Source organism: Eleutherodactylus coqui, chromosome 12 (genome assembly GCF_035609145.1).
Source record: "Eleutherodactylus coqui strain aEleCoq1 chromosome 12, aEleCoq1.hap1, whole genome shotgun sequence".
In the NCBI taxonomy this organism is placed as follows: domain Eukaryota; kingdom Metazoa; phylum Chordata; class Amphibia; order Anura; family Eleutherodactylidae; genus Eleutherodactylus; species Eleutherodactylus coqui.
Window position 1 is genome coordinate 129220043 of NC_089848.1, and position 19413 is coordinate 129239455.

General features: G+C 47.4%; 1 protein-coding gene across 1 annotated transcript; it reads left to right on the forward strand.

The window, feature by feature from the left end:
- Positions 1 to 893: 893 nt before the first annotated feature.
- On the forward strand, positions 894 to 16694 carry MSRB2 (methionine sulfoxide reductase B2). The gene is made up of 5 exons (XM_066584849.1): positions 894 to 1116; positions 8046 to 8152; positions 8294 to 8370; positions 13162 to 13309; positions 14457 to 16694. Exons 1-5 carry the CDS (start codon positions 1011 to 1013, stop codon positions 14553 to 14555), a joined length of 537 nt encoding a protein of 178 aa, XP_066440946.1. The 5' UTR covers positions 894 to 1010; the 3' UTR covers positions 14556 to 16694.
- The last annotated feature ends 2719 nt before the right edge of the window (positions 16695 to 19413 follow it).

Below are 19413 nucleotides of genomic sequence, written 5' to 3' on the forward strand. Positions count from 1 at the left end.
CATCCCACCACCAGACACCAATGTCAGCTCTACATCTGGTGACCCCCTTTCCACCCCAGACCCCGTTGTCAGCTCCACACCTGGTAACGTCCCCCCGCCAGAACCAGTTGTCAGCTGTACACCTGAGGGCATCCCACCATCAGACCCCGTTGTCAGCTCTACACCTGGTGACATACCTCCCCCAGACCCCGCTGTCAGCTCTACACCTGGTGACATCCCACCCCCAGACCCTGTTATCAGCTCTACACCTGGTGACATACCTCCCCCAGACCCCGCTGTCAGCTCTACACCTGGGGACATCTGATGGTTTCTGTACTGTCAGGGTGGAAACCAGGCGCCGTTCATCACCCGCCCCGTACCATGCCTGGTGGTGGAGCATCATGCTGGGGAAGGGAGACCGGTCAGGGTGGATGAAAAGCTGAGATAGTCATTTGTAGAAGGTTTAGACAAGCAGATCATCACTGACTATCGCTCTCCTTCATATTCTATGTATAGGCGCAGCGAGAAGTCAGCGAACTATCAGGCTGAAGCTGAGAGACAAACAAAAAGTGAACAGAAAGTGCACAACGGCTGGCGTTTCGACATAACAATTATCGCGCACAAAAACAAGCCCTCATATGATTATGGCAACACGTTATGGCTCTTGCAATGCAATGTTGACAATTGCTTGGTCCTTAAAGCAAAAATAGGCTAGTCACCAAGGGGATAGTTGTCTTAGATGGGTGTGCAGTGTTTACACGGCATGGACCTGCGGTTCCACGGATATAAGCCGCGCACTATGCACTATGCTGACGCCCTTGGCTAGACTCTGCACAGGAATGCGGAGAAGTTCCTAAGTGCCCATGAGCCACTTGCTGCACACTGCTGTACTGTGCTGTATACATGACATCAGAGGGGGAGTGACAGCAGCACACAGCTCTGCTGAGCTCACATCTCTGACTGCAGCACTGTGGCATGCTTCGAACTCAGCTCTGCTGTTTCTCTACAGCCCTTAGATTTAATTCTGCGACATGGCCAGACTGCTGAGAAGCTTTAATCTCTTTGTGATGAAGCAAAGGAAACTTCCAACTGTCACTTGTACAAGGAACAGGCCAAGGCGGGTGCATTCAGAGGCTGGTAAGATGCAGCTCTCTTCTTGCTTGTCAGGTTTTCTGTTGTTGTTGCTCGGTATTTGTTGTGTTACTTGAGCTTCTTATGTTTTCCCAATACTGCACACATTGTAACAGAAATGTTGATGTTGTGAAAGCATCCTTCCTGGATAGTCTGTAGCTAAACTGTATACATTGGCTGGAAATTTCCACTGCCTTTGCACCATCTGTGGTTATTTCCAGGGAATTACACCCAGAAGGTTAATTAACCCAAAAGCTCTCTGCTATTAATGAGGAAATGTCATGACTGAAGAGTCATCTCCTGTACTGGGGGTCAATACAATGAGATATAACTGATATTACCGCATATTGATCCCGTATTCAGAGTTCTTCATATCTGCTAACTGCATTAATCAAGAATAGGACCTTGATACATATGAAATGTATCTGCCTCATAATACCCCCCCCCCCCCCCCCAAGAGTAATTGGACACCTGATCAAGAACCACAGGTAGTATTTATTCCCATATGTTAATCCTTAGTGGGGCTCCTTTGGCTGTAATGACATCAGATACTCTCCGTGGTATACTTTCTACTAACATCTGATGCACTTCAGCTGGTATTTCCCTCCATTCATCTTGCAAATATCTGGCGAGTTCTCTCAAAGAAGATGCATTGGCCCGTCTACAATGGTGCAAGGGGCGTCATCATTGGACAGTTGAGCAATGGAAGAACGTTCTATGGAGTGATGAATCGCACTACTCCATCCTCACATCAGACGGACATATCTGGGTGTAGAGGATCCTGGGGAACGCTGCCACCTGAGTGTGTTGTGCCAACAGTTAAGTATGGCAGAGGTTCTGTTATGGTCTGGGGATGTTTTACGTAGCATGGTCTCGGTCTGTTGGCTGTAATGACAAGAACCCTGAACACGGCGGTGACCCTGACTTTCTAGACAATAATGTGCTGCTGACAATGTGGCAATACTCTAGGAAGGGTCGGCCATACTTCCAACAAGGCAAGAGGATATGGAGGTTCCATGATCAGACTGGCCTGCATAGAGTCCTCACCTGAACCCTTCTCCCACGATCAATATTTGTACAACCTCTTTAAGTGGCGCAAGCGTCTTAACACATTTATTTCATCTGGTACTGCCAGAAGAGGAAGGGAGAGAGCCCGGACCGCTGGCATTTGTGAACCGCCCATCAGACGGTTCGAGGCTAACTAACATATGGCTCGGGAAGCTTTCATGCAGCTTTATCTGGAGATAGGGGCCACAATGCACAGAGGTAATGGTACCTATTTATCATCATGCAGTCGCTCATTTCGGTATATTGAGTTTAATAGGCAAAAATGAGCTGATAGACGTCCTTTATGTTTGCACTGTCTAACTATTAGACAATATCAGTAAATGAGCTCCGGTGGATATTTAAGTTCGACTGCTGTCCCGTCTTCTGTACTCCAGGAATTGGCGCTACTATGGTCAGACCCTCTCACCAGCTCAAGTAAAGATCAGCACACTAAGTATTCATAATAAGTGATACATCTGTACTTTTCTGGTGAGGTGTGTGAGGGCCAACAGGGAACAATGTCTCTAGATGTAGAGAACTGGACGGTGTGACATTCCCTCCCATGATGGTGATGTTGGACCTCTGCCCCTCACTCCAGCTCAGTGAATATTTATTGCACTGTTGTCATTGCTGTCTTGCTTTAAGCTATTTATGCTTGTCAGTCCTGTAATCATCTGTGATGACGGGATTTGTGATTTATACATCACTGCGCCTGATAACGTTATCTGCACCCTTGCTATAACTACACAGACGTCCCTGAGGTGCTTCCAACAAGACGTGACCTGAGCTGACATCTAGTACTTCTATCACTGCTGTCCTGTACAGGTAAAGCCACGTGCGGCGGGTCTGCTGCGGATTCTCCATGCACAATTTTTGTGTGGATAGTCAGCTGCATTTACAGTAGCAGTAAAATTGATGAGATTTTAAAAAATTGGAAAATCTGCATGGAATCAATTTGGAAAGTGGCCTATGGTGCGGATTTTAAATCCACAGCAGGTCAGTATATGGCTTGTTCACACCCGCCTCAGCCTTTCAGGATTTCCATATCTCTGTTCTGTTTTTGGAGCAGAGAGAAGAGACAGAATTAAAATGGAATTAAACGGTTCTGTTTTTTCTCCATTGATTTCAATGGGTTTTTAAAAGATCGAACAACTATACTCGCCTACATTGCTCCTCCCACTCCTGGCCTCTGCAGTACATGCTGCTGTTTCCCAGTGTGCTTCTGCATTGACAGACACGTTGTCATGTGATCCCACAAGCACACTGCAGAGCAGCAGCGTGGACCGCAGAGGCCAGGAGTGGGAGGAGCAATGTAGGCGAGTATAGCTTTTTTAATTTTCTCAGCTACAAAAGGGCAGTTTTTTTAATTAAACAGAGCACAAGGGTCATTTTTAATAAACGGGCCATTTAGGTGATCAATATCTGATAAGTGGGCTTCTACTCCTCGTGATCCCCACTAATCAGCTAATTCAAGAGGCAGCAGCCCTCAGTGAGCATCGCAGCCTCTTCTCAGTCCTATAACATCACTTTCATTGGTCCCATGTGCTACAGGCAGGAAGAGGACTGAACACTCTGAGCGGTTTCTAAGGAGTGGCTGAGGAGCCGTGTCATGGTGGCAATCAGTGCAGCACGTCCTATGTAATCATGTGCACAGATGAAGGTAAACCACATGATATGGATGACTAAGGGAAGTAGGTGAACGTGATGCCAGTGCCTGACCTAAAAGATCTTAGTAGAGAAATAAGATAAACACACGTATTTGAGTAAACTGCGGACACAACATTTACTGTTGAATGTGGCAGTCTGCAAGAATATTAAAGAGTAGAACTTGCATATACACAGTTTAAACCTTGATACACAGAAAAACAAGCCCTGGGGAGGCAGCACCTGAGAGAAGAGAAAGCTATAAAGAAACTGACTAGGACTGAAAAACACTGCAAACCCTTATCATCCGACTAACAGTAATTTGCCATTTCTGAAACACAAGCTAAAGTTCTCTAGTATTCACGCCATGAGATCCTTTAGTGATTCTGTGATCTTTGCAGCCTGCAATGCTGTGACTGGGCTCACTGTTTGGTGGAAGCACGGCTTGAAGGGATTTCAGGTCTTGATGACAAACACAGGATTCTCTCAGCGTAGTGGGTGATTGATCAGCTGCACACAGGATTGCTTGCAGTTGGAAGTACGCCTCTCTGTGCCGCTGTAAGGCACCTGTATCCCCAGAGGCCCCTCTTTAAGGGAGAGGTACTGTTGTGCTAGCTGGGATCTGTTGTACCACATAGGTTTCTAGCAGCACAGCTCCACAGGTGAGGAATGTTTAAGCTGGCTGGGTTTGGTGTTCTCCTGCTAGCCAATCATCACCAGTCTGTTTGCAGATAAATATCTGCCCTCTGCCTGTTTGGTTTTCCTGCATACTTGCTATAGCTGATCTGTATCCTGTCTGCCTCTCTGTCTCGGTCTGTTTCCTGACCTTATGTCCTGTATGAGGCTTCCTGTATATCTGTGTCTGTTCTTACGTTCATTTTCTGTCACCTTTATGTCAGTTAGTCTCCACTCTGTCCTGCATCTGTCTGCTGCCAGCTCCGTCTAGTTCTGTCTGTGTGCCAGTTATATCTGGTTTTGTGTATTACTCCTTCAGGGATAGTTAGGTCCTAGGTTCCAGTGCAGGGCCGCCTTTATCTAGACGATCGCCTTGCTTACAGGTGGGGCTCTGCCATTCTCCCTGCAGCTTGGATCAGTTGTCTTGCTAGTGTAGGGACCCGCAAGATGAGGTGCCTTGTAGTGGCTTGCAGGCTTAAGTGATTTGACTAATCCACAAACCAATACCTCGTACTTTCTTAGCATTTCCAACTGTTATGTGTACTGCTATACAAGGTGAGTGCTTGGGTCCTGTTAGCAGTCCCTATCTCTGGTAACGTTTGTGTAGGCCCGGTGATCACTTGCCCACACTAACATAACACCCGTTCTCTCTCCACACTGACTCCTGAACCAATACTTTTCCTGCCTCTTAGCTCTTGTATATTTTTCTACTATTCCATAGATTAGGAGCACTGGAAATTTACCAGCCCCCTCAAAGAACTTGCATCAGCTTGGCTGCGGTTAGCTCCGCCCCTTCACCAATCAGGGAGCTTCTTTCCTCTGCTTGGTCAGGTGATCTGATGACAGTATGATGTCCTTGCACCATAAAGAAAATTCTTCTCAGGTCTTTCTATAATTGTTTTACAGGGAAATGACTAAGCTAAATTAACTATTTAGTTCCCTATCCTGACTCCATCTTCTTATTAAACAAAATCCAGCATCACTACCCTCTGCTAAATGAGCTGTAGTGAGGACAGTTGCTATTGACTTGCAGTTAAGTACTTTTATTCTGTAGTGCCACACTCCAGGTCACTACACATGGCCTGAGAGCAGCTCAATCTTATTCAAGTGAAAGGGACTGCACTACAATACCAGGCACTGGTGCTATACAATGTATGAAGTGACTGTAGTGCTACATTGCTGCTAATGTTACTTAAAACAGCTGATTGGTGGGGGTCCTACGGATTAAATTCTCACTAATCTGATATGGATGACCTATTCTGAGGATAAATCAGCAATATGCTACTCTCAGAAAACCCATTTAAAAGCTTAAATCTATAGTCTCCTAGGTCTCTGTTTCTGGAAAAGCTGGGCAGCACCCAAGTCTCGCAGAGATGTTACCCAACTTTTCCAATTGCATAAAAGGCAAAATAGCTTAAAGGGGTTGTCCCGCGCCGAAACGGTTTTGGTTTTTTTTAACCCCCCCCCCCCCCGTTCGGCGCGAGACAACCCCGATTAAGGGGTTAAAAAAACAAACCGGAGAGTGCTTACCTGAATCCCGGCGGTCCGGCGTCTTCATACTCACCTGCTGAAGATGGCCGCCGGGGTCTGCTCCCTCCGTGGACCGCAGCTCTTCTGTGCGGTCCATTGCCGATTCCAGCCTCCTGATTGGCTGGAATCGGCACGTGACGGGGCGGAGCTACACGGAGCCGGCATTCTGCACGAGCGGCCCCATTGAAGACAGCAGAAGACACGGACTGCGCAAGCACGGCTAATTTGGCCATCGGAGGCCGAAAATTAGTCGGCACCATGGAGACGAGGACGCCAGCAACGGAGCAGGTAAGTATAAAACTTTTTATAACTTCTGTATGGCTCATAATTAATGCACAATGTATATTACAAAGTGCATTAATATGGCCATACAGAAGTGTATAGACCCACTTGCTGCCGCGGGACAACCCCTTTAAGTGAAGAGTATTGCTATAATAAAGTGTAAGTAGACAGTCAGAACTCCCCCATAAGTGACACCAGCGTGTTACTATGTGGAGATTTACTGTAAGGCACCATATGCATGCTGGGAGTTGTAGTTTTACAACAGCTTGAAACAACTGGATTCTCACCATAGACAGAATATATTTGGACATATATGTGTTTGGTCATTTACTCGCTCTCTGCTATTTGCTGTCGCTGCTGTTGGTTGGCAGCGTTATTCCAAAGTACATAAGATTACATCTCCATGTCTTAGAGGTAAAGGAGTAACTTAGATAAGAACTTATGGGAAAGTTGTGTCTGTGAGTCGGCTGCTGGATGTCGTCTCACCTCTGTCCACTCACACTGTCTGTACAGGACTACTCTGCGGGGCTTCCTTAATGCTCCATAGGAATGCTAGCTAGAGTGTCCATAAAACAGTGACAGTCAGAGTACCTCCACAACAGTCACTGCCAGAGTGCCCCCTAGGGGCCGCCTTTACATGGGCTACAAACACTGCGGAATTTCTGCACCAGATTTTGCCGAAATTGATGATTTATTAATGTTAACATTACACGCTATGAAGCCTTGAAACCCAGGGGTTAAATCCCGCAGCCAATCTGTAATTAAACGTGGCCAAATCCGCGCCTAAATTATGTGCATTTGGTTATTGTGGATTTACAAAGTAATTGCTGCGGGTATTCTGTTGTGGAAGAAGCCGGCCTACCAGGGACAACCACAGACCGCCCCCAAACAGTGGCAGCCACAGTCACCACAAACTTGTGACAGCCACAGTGCCGCCATAAGAGTTTCAGCCCTAGTGCTCCCATAAGGCCATATTCACGTGAGCGTGTCCGATTGTGCGTGTGACATCCGTATGCGTTCTGAGCGTCCGTTTTTACACCGGTGTGACGCACGTTTTCATGCGCAAAAAAAAAAAACTGAAGGAGGCTCACATTTTTATTTTTTTTGCATTGCTCAGCACTGATCAGTGATGAATGCAGCACTCATGGGGGTCGTCCATACGCGCTCCGTTTTTTCTTTGCACACCTGTTGACTTGAACGAATGATGGCCATCCCAGAAGTTGGACCAATATACGAAATGCTGCATTTTTTTTAGTCCACGAATACAATCACGTGTCTATATATCCTGATTGACTGTAATGGGTCAGTGCGCTGTCTGCTGCAAATATGAACGATAGACGCACCTGAAAAAGTCCCCGTGAATAAGCGCTAACGGTGACCGTCCGGTGGTCTCATGTCAGAACTTGTAAAAGTATCTCATCCTTCATTCATACTCGGTGCAGGACGGTTTAGCCTCCTGGTGTCCAGAGGATTGTCCTTCCAGCGAGAGCAGTACTATGGACACCGGTGGGGTCACTGTCATCTTCAATGCGGTTGGATCGCAGAGCAGCCAATAACACCAGCGGAACTGTCATGGGCTCAATGTCATCTCATAGTCTGATATCACATGTGGAAGGTTGGGATAATTTACCCTGCTCTATGATGGGCTTCACCAATAGTCTATACATCTACCAAGAGCCAACTTGCGATCCGATTACTTTGACCCGGTGATTTTCTGATTGGACCCAAATGATTTCTCCTTTTACCTTGTTTTTAAGGCTTGGGGTCCCTTACGAGATACGATGAGTCTGCTGTGTCCACTGACTGGAAGAAGAAGCTCACCCCAGAACAATACTACGTGACCAGGGAGAAGGGCACCGAACTGGTGAGCATGGGTGTGTGCAGAGTGTTAATGCCACCATGCGGGCATTCATCCTGCCCAGACATTACACTGGCATGGAGGATGTTATAGACTTCAGCAGTTTGTGACATAACATTGTAATGATCATCACGTCTGTCTGCTCAGCCTTTCAGCGGCATCTACCTGAACCACACAGAGGAAGGCATGTACCACTGCGTGTGCTGCAGCGCCCCGCTCTTCAGGTAACACCGTCCCTTCCAGCGTATGAAAGGTTTATGTTACTTGCTGCAACAAAATAGCTCTTCTCTACTATAAACTCCACTATCCTGAGCAGGAACCACAAGTAGGATTTATTTCTTATTGGGGCTCCTTTGGCCCTAATGACATTGAATACTCTCCGTGGCATAGAATGTAAGCGACTTTCTACTAGTGTCTGATTCTGCTATTTCCCTCCATTCATCCTGCAAAGTCTGGTGAGTTCTCTCAAAGAAGATGGACACTGTCCATATTTCCTGACCTAACGTTCTAGTTCATCCCAAAGATGTTCATTTGGGTTCAGGTGGGAACTCTGTGCAGAACCTCCGCCATACTTAACTGTTGGCACAACACACTCAGGGAAAAGGCCTTTTCCAGGCTCCTTCACACCCAGTTACCTCCATCAAATGTGAAGGAGTAGTGTGATTTATCACCACATAAAACGCTTTTCCCCTGCTTAAAGGGGTTGTCCCGCGCCGAAACGGGTTTTTTTTTTTTCAACCCCCCCCCCGTTCGGCGCGAGACAACCCCGATGCAGGGACCTAAAGAAAGCTTACCGGAGCGCTTACCTTAATCCCCGCGCTCCGGTGACTTCTATACTTACCGGTGAAGATGGCCGCCGGGATCCTCTTCCTCCGTGGACCGCAGCTCTTCTGTGCGGTCCATTGCCGATTCCAGCCTCCTGATTGGCTGGAATCGGCACGTGACGGGGCGGAGCTACACGGAGCCCCATAGAGAACAGGAGAAGACCTGGACTGAGCAAGCGCGGCTAATTTGGCCATCGGAGGGCGAAAATTAGTCGGCTCCATGGGAACGAGGACGCCAGCAACGGAGCAGGTAAGTAAAAAACTTTTTATAACTTCTGTATGGCTCATAATTAATGCACAATGTACATTACAAAGTGCATTAATATGGCCATACAGAAGTGTATACCCCCACTTGCTGCCGCGGGACAACCCCTTTAACTGTCTAATGATGATGCTTCTTTCAGCACTATAGATGGGCCAATGCATCTTCTTTGAGAGAACTTGCCAGAGGTTTGCAGGATGCATGGAGGGAAATACCAGCTGACGTGTATCTGATGTTAGCAGAAAGTATAGCACAGTGAGCGTCCGATGTCAATAGGGCCAAAGGAGCCCCACTAAGTATTAATATGTGGAAATGAATAGTACTTGTGATTCTTGCTCAAGTGTCCAATTACTTTTGGTAGGATCATGTGACATTCAAAAGAAACCCCGGTTTTCAAAACACTCCAAACTGCTCTCTTGGGTCTAGGCTAAGGGAGTGCAAACCATAGAGGCTGACCATGGGACAGCACAGGGATCTCCTATGGAAGGGGAATCATTGGCGGATTACACCATGCGGTATTTGATCTGCTGCCCAGGTCCTAAGACTCCTTGGGGGAGGAGCTTGTGGCCACCTATTTTAAAATACTGCAGGAAAGAGGCAGGTGAGGCCCCATGGATGCACTTGTAGGAGGTAGGTTCCCGGGCCAGTTGAGTTACATGGTGTTCACAACAGCTACTGTTCCAAACAGTTGCAAACAGGTACGGCCCCACCTTGGTCTTCGGCGCTGCAAACCTTGACTGCTCCTCACTCCTCTGAGGCTGAGCAATAGACATAGTAGAGGAGGTCAGGAATCAGGCGCCATCGTACTAACGCAGTAGTAGCTGCACAAGAGCTAACTGTGTAAAAGGCGCCCCCCAGCAGAGTAGACAGCAGCTTCTTCTTGTCATAGTCCCAAAAGTCACTCCGGGCAGCTCGTTCATTGCTACTTGGCCACCGAAGTGAGAGCCCGTTTCCCCGTCTCTCGGCGGACTCCCCCTTCTGGGCTCTGCCATGGAACAGACAAGACAAGGGCTACATGGTGACTTTGGCCACAAGACACATCACAGGCTGAGGATTGCCGTGTAGCCACGTGGCCTCAGAACCGAATGCAGTTGCCACAAGCCGATGACTGCAAGTAATCCAACAAGTTTGTGACTGCTGGGTGACGGCCAGGCCCAACTTGTGAGTCGTCATGTGACCACATTCACTTCTAGGGTACAAGTACTGCAAGTTGAGAACTGAAGACATTGGAGTCTGTTTACTTAGACTCACATTTCATGCAGCGGTCTCAGTAAACTGTCAGCGCGATAAGCCTTTGAATATGTTTGTCGTGTCAGCGGCAGCTCCGTGCAGCAGACTGAAACCTATAGCAGCTCCGAGCTGGTGCAGGCGTCTGCTGTGATGTGCACTATTTTCTGGCATACACTATAGTCAATGTCAAGGGCAGCGTACGGCCACACCCCCTAACACTAAGCCCCACCCACGCTTCGAAAAAGTGATGGAGCCAGGTATAAACTCATAAAAGTCACAATTTTGGCGCATTAGCTAGATAGATATGTCCCCCTGTCTTTGTGTCCGTGCACTAGGGGGCAGCATCCTGCTTTACCTCTTAGGTTCCCGTACCCAGTAAGGGGGGCAGTGCTGTAGTGCGGCTCTTGTTAACTAGATAGATTCGCCATTCTTAACCTCTTCAGGCCCAGAAATGTATCATTTTTTTATTTTCACTTTCTCGTCGCTGCATTCCAAGAGCCAGAACATTTGTCATTTTTCCATTGACATAGCCATATGAGATCTTCACTTTTGCAGCCCCCCACCAATCGGATACTGATGACCTATCCTGAGGCTGTTTCATCGGTACCGCAGTCCTGGGTGACAATCACATTGGGAGCGATAACTGGGACTGTATCAGTGATTACTCAGCTTTTCACGAAACACGTAAAAACTTGGAAAGATAGTTTAAAGGGTTTTCCAGGACTTTGACCCCTTAGTGACTGCCAATATCCTGCTTACAGTGGTCATTAATGAGCTGTAACAGCAAGGAATGGGGAAACCTCAGATCCTGGCAGTTTAACCCCTTCCATGCCACAATTAATAGCAACTGCAGCATGTAAGCAGATGACAGGGAGAGAGGCCTCCTCCTGACACCCATCGGCACCCCGCAATGCTATCGCAAGATACCAATGGGCTCCCACGGCAGCTGGAGGCCTAACAAAGGCTTCTGTGTCTGCCATGTAACTATTAGACGCCATATCCAGCAGATTCTACTAAGCTGATATCATATGAGTAGTACAATGCACTACCTAAGTAATGCAGAGTACTATCTAGTGATCCAACAATCACATCTTGAAGTCGTCTTCAGGGACTAAAAGATTGTGTGAAAAAAGTTCAATAAAGTATTATTTTAGAAAAAATATGAATTTTTCCTTACAAAAAAACATTTTTAATGGATTAAATGGCAAACAAAAGTTAAAAACCAGTACATAATGGGTATTATCGTTTTCATAACGACCCAAACAATAAAGATATTTTGTTATTTATCACACAGGACGAGTGCCGCAAAAATAGTTTTAAAAACTGACACCAGAATTGCAATTTTTTTTTGTGCTCCACCCCCACCCCCTACCATTGCAAACGCAGGAGTGGAGGAGAGAGGCAGAGAGCTGGTGAGGAGGAGGGAGGGGGACGGCCCAGATGGAAGCGTATATAGGCCGGCCGTGAAAGCAATGGCCGATATACGCTCGTGGGAATAAGCCCTTAGAATGCGGTGATGCAGATTCAATTGTTTTTCTTTAAAATGTGTTTTTGTGCTGAAGTAGTAACATAAGCAATCTCTATAAGGCCGCTCTCACACGGACGGGTCGGACTCCGCATCAGGTCCACGCGTACCTGAATTATCTGTCCTGTTGGTCCGCACGGCCCTTCATTAGACACACGCCGTACAGATTTTTTTTCATCCATGCTTTTTCCACGACATTGCTAGGTTTCACGTGGAATCTGTGAACTTTCCGCAATGTTAAGGGTTGCAGGTCGGACAGAATCGATTGACTTCAATGGAAGCTGTCTGCGTGGAATCCACGCAAAAACAGAGCATGCTGCGATTTTATTTCCTCGAGCGGAAATCGGAATCGCTGTCCGCTTATCTGAGTGGCCATGCCAATGCTCTATTCTTACTAATGGATGCGGAATACCGAGGATCATCCGCGCGGGTGACGAACATGGATTCCGCAATCCAAATCCACTCGTGTGCAGCCGGCCTGGACTTCGTGTCGCTGTAATCGTGGGGATCACATAAGAAAGTTATCGGGTTATTTTACCGAATGGTGAATGCTGTGAAATCAAACCCCAAAAAACAACGACGGAATTTCTGGGTTTTTTCATCTCCCCAACCAATAAAAGATGTAATGAAACCTGTACGCCACGATATATGGACCCCGGAGTGGGGCCATTAAATAATACAACTCAACCCAGAAAAAACAAGCCCTCATACAGCTGTGACTTAAGTATGACGTATGACTCACTTGGTCCTTGAGGCACAGAATAGGTCGCTCACTAGGGGGTTAATATTGATAGCTTCTGCTTAGGCCGCAGCCTCTACATTGTTTACCAGACGTAGCTCCACATATTCTTTGGTGGCCATGAATGGTAATGCAAGCTCATTCCAATTCAAGTGAACAGGCTGAGATTGTAGTACCATTTATGGCCACCGCACCATTTATGGAGCTTCGCTACTTCCAATGCACTAAAGCAGCTGAGCGGTGGGGTCATGGGAGTTGGACCTTCACTCATCTGATTTTGGGGACCTATCCTGGAGATAGTCCCGGTCAGCTGACTTTATTACCTGAAGCACTGATGTCTTAAGAAGAGACTGTCCAGTCTAATAAGTTTGTACCGTCTATTAGACAGTATTAGTAAATAAGCCCCACATGTGTGTTATTTCTGCTCACTTGTAGTTCAGAGACGAAATATAATTCTGGGACCGGCTGGCCCTCCTTCTGGGAAGCCTACGGCACCATCGGGAACGATGAGAGCAACACAAAAATATTACGGAGGCCGGATTACTCCTTGGGATGCACAGGGACAGAAGTTATCTGCAAAGAGGTAAGTCTGCCATATATGTGGGGTGACTGTTGTGGGGAACCTTCTAGAAGCACCATAATCTAAAGGCCCATTTACACAGAGCAATGATTGTTAAAAAATCGCTAATTGGCGGTCGTTTTAGCGATAATCGTTGCGTGTAAATGGGCGCGGGGTACCCGCATTTCGGGCACTTTGAGCTGATCGTTAAAATCAAGTCAACCTAAAAATCATCCCTCACTTTTATCAGTAGTTCTGCATGTAGATTTTGTCCATATATGGTTAAACCACGTGTAGATTTCTGCTGCGGTCTTAGAAGCAGAATCCACGTGTGAACATATTAGGGTGGGCTGCTACTCACGGACCAGTGCTATGTGCTCGGCCCACAGGCTTACACTTGCCAGCCATCTACTGTAAGACGCGCTCTATGCCAATCCCAATATACATTCACGGGCCGGTATGGCCTTGTTTGCTCACACCGTTATCTGGTTTACACAAGGGGCACAATATCATATGATGAGACTTTTCCTAGACGACTGCGGTGGGCTCAAGCACCTGCATGGCACAGGGGAGCCCCCGACCTTCACCCTGATCAGTCCTTTCAACTATTTTCTTCAGTCATTCCGCACTGTTGTCTATGGGAGTGAGTGGAATGACTGAAGAATAGAGTCACACTTGTAACGGGGCCACCATGTCCGGTGCAGGATGGGTGTAACAGGCTCTGGGAGGTGAGTCAACTGGGATGACGGGTGCAATCCTGGTGGTCCGGCAATGGCCAAATCCTGGTGGTCCTGCAATGGCCAGTGCTTAACCTCGTTCTCTTTGTTTTTTGGTGAGCCAGGATACAAAAAAAATGCAATTCCGGTATTCTGTCTTTAGTTGCAGCCGTCACCTTGTGCGATAAATATTGTTATATCTCCCTTTCATTAGTCACAGGCATCTATTTGAATCAGTGCCATTTAATGCCATTTTGTGGGCATCCACAGCTTTGCTGTATCAGCTGATCGCCTGGGGTTGCAGCTGTTGGACCCCCATGGATCAGTTGATCACCAGCAGAGGGTGTCCAGATGGGCGGATCCCTGCAAAAGACAATTGTATCAGTTTATCTAGAGATTTGCTACTTTTTGTTAGACTTGTCACACTGACTTACACTTCTTTCTTCTTTTCTCAGTGTGACGCTCACCTTGGTCACGTGTTTGATGACGGCCCCGAACCTTCTGGTCAGAGATTCTGTATCAACAGTGAAGCTCTCACCTTCAAACCGAGCTAAATACCAGCAAACTATTGGGAAGATACGGGAGAACCTGTCATGTCCTCCTGTCTGCGGGGCCAGCTCCATAGATTTACAGCTGCAGCCCTGCTGACCCCTGCTGACCCCAACAGGGACTTTCTTTTGTTCATACTCACCTCCCTTTCCACCACATGGACTCTTCTAAGATCCGACTCCCAGTGCTGTGTATGTGTCAAATGGGCGGTCCTCACCTGTCACTGTCAAACAAGTTTGACATCACTCATTGAAAATGTGCAGTGGAGACCGCCCACTTGGCACAGTCACAGCATCAGGAGCCGAATTTAAGAAGAGCCAGACTGGGGGTGCTTAAGCTACAAAATAAAGCTGGCTATGGAGTCAATGGGGGCGCAGCTGCAAGTCTATGCTGCTGGTCCTGCAGGCTTGAGGAAGTTTCAGGGGTTTTCAGGGGAAATTTAAAGGGGTTTTCCAGGACTTAAAAAAGCCCAGAATAACCCTTTAATATTTAACTGATGACCTATCCCCTGATAGTAATTGATACATGAGGATCCACTGATCGTCCAGCCTGTCATCAGTGCAGCGAGCCGGATGATGTCATCAATGGTCCGTGCCCGATGTCATCAATGGTCAGTGCCATGCTGTTCCTACACTTCCTGTTCCTCTTGTCCTGTCCGGGGCAGAAAGCAGGATAGCAGCGTGACGCCCCTATTGATTTCAATGGAAGTGAAGCAGCGCTCCGACTTTCTCCTCGAACCACTGATGATGACGTCCGGCCCGCCGCACTAATAGTGTACTGGACGATCAGCTGATGGACATGGATTCTGGGAGGCGGATCCCCATCTATCAACGACTGATGACCCATCCAATGGATAGATCATGACTTATAAAAGCCCAGAAAACCTCTTCTACGGCCCTTTGTAGGACAGACCATCAATATTGGAAGTCCTGGAAAACTCCCTAAGGGTGGGTCCACACATCGTGGAAACGCTGCGGAAACGTTTACTATAAGGGCGCCCACCCACTGGTGTTTTTTTTCACTGCAAAATTCGCAGGTTTTTTTTTCTGCAGGGGGTCTATGGGACTTACCGCGATATCGCGATTTTGCGCGATCGCGATTTTAGCTTTGCATGTCCCATAGCCCAAAGACCCCTGCAGAAAAAAAAAACGCTGCGAATTTCGCAGTAAAAAAACGCTAGTGGGTGGGCACCCTAAAAGTGAAGGGGATTAAAGCAAATCCAGCTCTCAAGTAGAGGAAAGAAAACGCTGCGGGTTTTCTGCTGCAACTCTCAGGCTGGGTTTCCACAGGGCAGAAATTATGCGGCATGACCCGCACCGAAAACCCGCAAGATTTCTGCGGGAGAGCTGCAGCTTCAAAACCTGTGGCATTTTGCCGCGGGTTTTGGAGCTGTTCGGCTGCCGGCATTCCTTTGTGGCTTTCTCTCTCCATAGAGAGGAAAGAGGCTGCAACGGAACAAAAAAAGAATTGACATGCTGCGGCTGTCAATTCTGCGCCGCATTGCTGGTTCCGCCCGGCTTTGCTGCGACGGATTGGCCGCCCACTGTGGACAAGATTTTTGCAAAATCTCATCAACATGGCTGGCTGATCCCGGAATTAGGAGCTGCGGGTGGATTTGCCACACAGAAATTCTGCATGGAATCTCCACGGCAAATCCGTCCCGTGTGAACCCCGCCTGACCTGCGGTTTTGTTTGCGGATCTGCAGTGGAAATTCTGCAACAAATCCACAGCATTTCCGCAACGTGTAAATGTACCCAAAAGGATTTATTTTTATCTTGACATTTCTTTTGTATTTATGGCCAACCCAGAACTTTATATTGTTTTTATACCTTTTTGGTCTGTACGTTGCGTCTTGTGACAAGTTGCATTAGTTTCTGTAACACATTTCCATGTGAGCCACTTGCAAACCACATGGAGGCGCTCCGCTGAAAATATCAGTGAATTGCTAAGATGTAATGCTTAATGTAAATCCAATGCAATGAAATTCTGCCGTCTGCAGTTTGTAGCAACGAGAAGAAGCCAAAGAAAGTGTATAACGTCCGTCAGTAGTTTGGGCAATTCCTGCAGTTGTTTCTTATCTGCATAAAATCAGGTATGACTGCAATAAACAGTGTTATTCCCCCTCTGCAGGGGCGTACATGGATATCATGGGGCTCCATGACAAAACCTGATAATGATATATATAGGAGCGGCATCTCTGCAGTGCTGTGTGATGGGTTCAGGTCCAGCGGTCCTTCTACACCCTGCAGTCACCATATAGTAGTCAGCTACCGGCTCCGCACAGTCGTCCCAGCAGTAATCGTCCCAGGGCTTTCACAAGGGAGCCGGAGCAGCAGAAGATCATTCGGCCACCCACCGCCATTCAGAAGTCAGGCCGCCATCCACAGGATGACAATTGTTTGATTTCTATACTTGCAGAGATTGAATGACGAACAAATTCTCGTTTCTCTTCCATGCGCTGCCGGCATTTACACGATTAATGATCATCATTCACATTCTCATGACCCAGCAAGCATCTTAAACGATGATTGGCCTGCGTAAAAGGGCGCAAACCTTCCTGCCACTAACCATAATGAATTACTTAGTAACCCCCCAATGGTACTGTGTCATACCCTCTCAAAGCACTGGTGTCCCCCCATGCCCCCCCAAATCATTGATGCCCTCCTGTGGCCCTCCCAAAGTATTATTGCCCCCTGTGGCTGTCTCAAAGCACTGCTGTTCCCCCTATGGCCTCTGCAAAGCACTGATGCTCCCCTATGGCCCCCCAAAGCACTGATGCCCCCCTATGGCCCCCAAAGCACTGATGCCTCCCTATGGCCCCCCAAAGCACTGATGCCTCCCTATGGCCCCCCAAAGCACTGGCGTCTCCTCTGTGTCTTCCCTTCCCCTGAACATCCAGCAGCAGAAGCTTCACTTCTATTCAGCCGCTCTCCGTCACCACACCGGCTGCTCTTCCCCCCCTCTCTCAGCAGAGTTACAGTGACAGCAGAAAGGAGGGTAGGAGCAGGCGGGGCAACGACCGAGAGACCCGCTGAATGGATGGGAAGGAACAGGCAAATCAGTGGTGGGAGAGGGGCTAGGACATTCGGCCCCGGAGCCCCTGTCCTTCAGGCCCCATAGCAGTCATGTGATCTGCCAACTTTGGCAACGCACCACTGCTTTTCCGCTTAAATCAACCCTACTGAACAAACAAAGATGGCCGCATCAATTCCCTGCCTGTCTGATGCACACGTTGTAGCAGTATACATCAGTAGTCTAGTGCTACATTTACACATAACAATTATCGCTCAAAGTTCGTTAAAAATAACCATTCAGTGTGAAGACGAAAAAATTGCTCACTTGTCGTTCGCGGTCGTTTAAGATGACTTTTCAGTTGGCTTAAAAAACCCGTATCAACTCGCTGGTTTGTCTTTCTGTATAAATGCTCCCTGCTCAGCGCTTCCCATAGGAGGAGAAGTGCTGAGCGAGAAGCCGACGAGAAGCCAGTGAGCCGGCAGCCTCACAAGTCTTTCTGTTTGAATGCTCTCCACGAGCGCTGACGACCTTAGTGGTGACATCATAGATCAGCACTCATACAGTCATCCAAAAGACTGTTGGCCCATATAAAGGGGCCTTTAGATGCTACATGCTGCTCATGTGGACAGCGCAGGCCAATTGATGCATTGTGTAGTGTATATTGTATACTAATACACAGTATGCACCAAGTAGACAGAGGAGTGGTGCGGCCATCTTTGTTTGTCCAGGTCCGGAGGTTCACTTTAAAGGGATTTTACCAAAAAACACTCTCGCTTCTATGAGACTGATGGAGCGCTTGTCTCCAGAGCCAGCTAGTAGACCAGGGGTCATGGATGTGCACTACGGCTTCATTCCCTAAGGAAGGGTTTCTTAAAGTGTTATCCGCGTCATGTGACCAGAGACGGCTCATGTGATCCGCGCTGCTATGCCGACCCCAAGTCCTCCACATTTATCTCCTCAGAAGAGGCGATCTGGACACCGCTACAGCCTTGAGTAGAACCAATGCGGATTATAATAGGGGTGATTGGGACACCCCTATTGTAATCCACACTGAAGGTCGCTATACTGGGCCAATATTACTACTGGGACCGCAACAGGGGACACTATTACTACTGGCGCCAATATAGGGGAGCCTATTACTACTGGGTATAAATGAAGAAAAAAGGTCGGCTTCAAAGTCTAAAATCTTCTTTATTTCAGGGAAGAGACATCATGTAAACAGACATCAAGGGGCTGGACGCGTTTCGACTAGTGCTGCAGCCTTTTTCAACAGCTGTCCAATATAGGGGACCCTATTATTACTCTGGCCAAAATAGGAGACACTATTACTACTGGGAAATATATAATGGACACTATTACTACTGGGAACAATATAGGGGACACTATTACTACTGGGGCCACAACAGGGGACACTATTACTACTGGGAACAATATAGGGGACACTATTACTACTGGGAACAATATAGGGGACACTATTACTACTGGGAACAATATAGGGGACACTATTACTACTGGGAACAATATAGGGGACACTATTACTACTGGGAACAATATAGGGGACACTATTACTACTGGGAACAATATAGGGGACACTATTACTACTGGGAACAATATAGGGGAGCCTATTACTACTGGGTATAAATGAAGAAAAAAGGTCGGCTTCAAAGTCTAAAATCTTCTTTATTTCAGGGAAGAGACATCATGTAAACAGACATCAAGGGGCTGGACGCGTTTCGACTAGTGCTGCAGCCTTTTTCAACAGCTGTCCAATATAGGGGACCCTATTATTACTCTGGCCAAAATAGGAGACACTATTACTACTGGGAAATATATAATGGACACTATTA

What these genes read in the sequence shown, in the direction of transcription:
- MSRB2 (XM_066584849.1), top strand. Translation starts at nt 1,011, where the DNA reads ATGGCCAGACTGCTGAGAAGCTTTAATCTCTTTGTGATGAAGCAAAGG. An exon ending in GCGGGTGCATTCAGAGGCTG is followed by an intron (nt 1,117 to 8,045) that starts GTAAGATGCAGC and finishes CTTGTTTTTAAG; the next exon opens with GCTTGGGGTCCCTTACGAGA. An exon ending in CAGAAGTTATCTGCAAAGAG is followed by an intron (nt 13,310 to 14,456) that starts GTAAGTCTGCCA and finishes TTCTTTTCTCAG; the next exon opens with TGTGACGCTCACCTTGGTCA.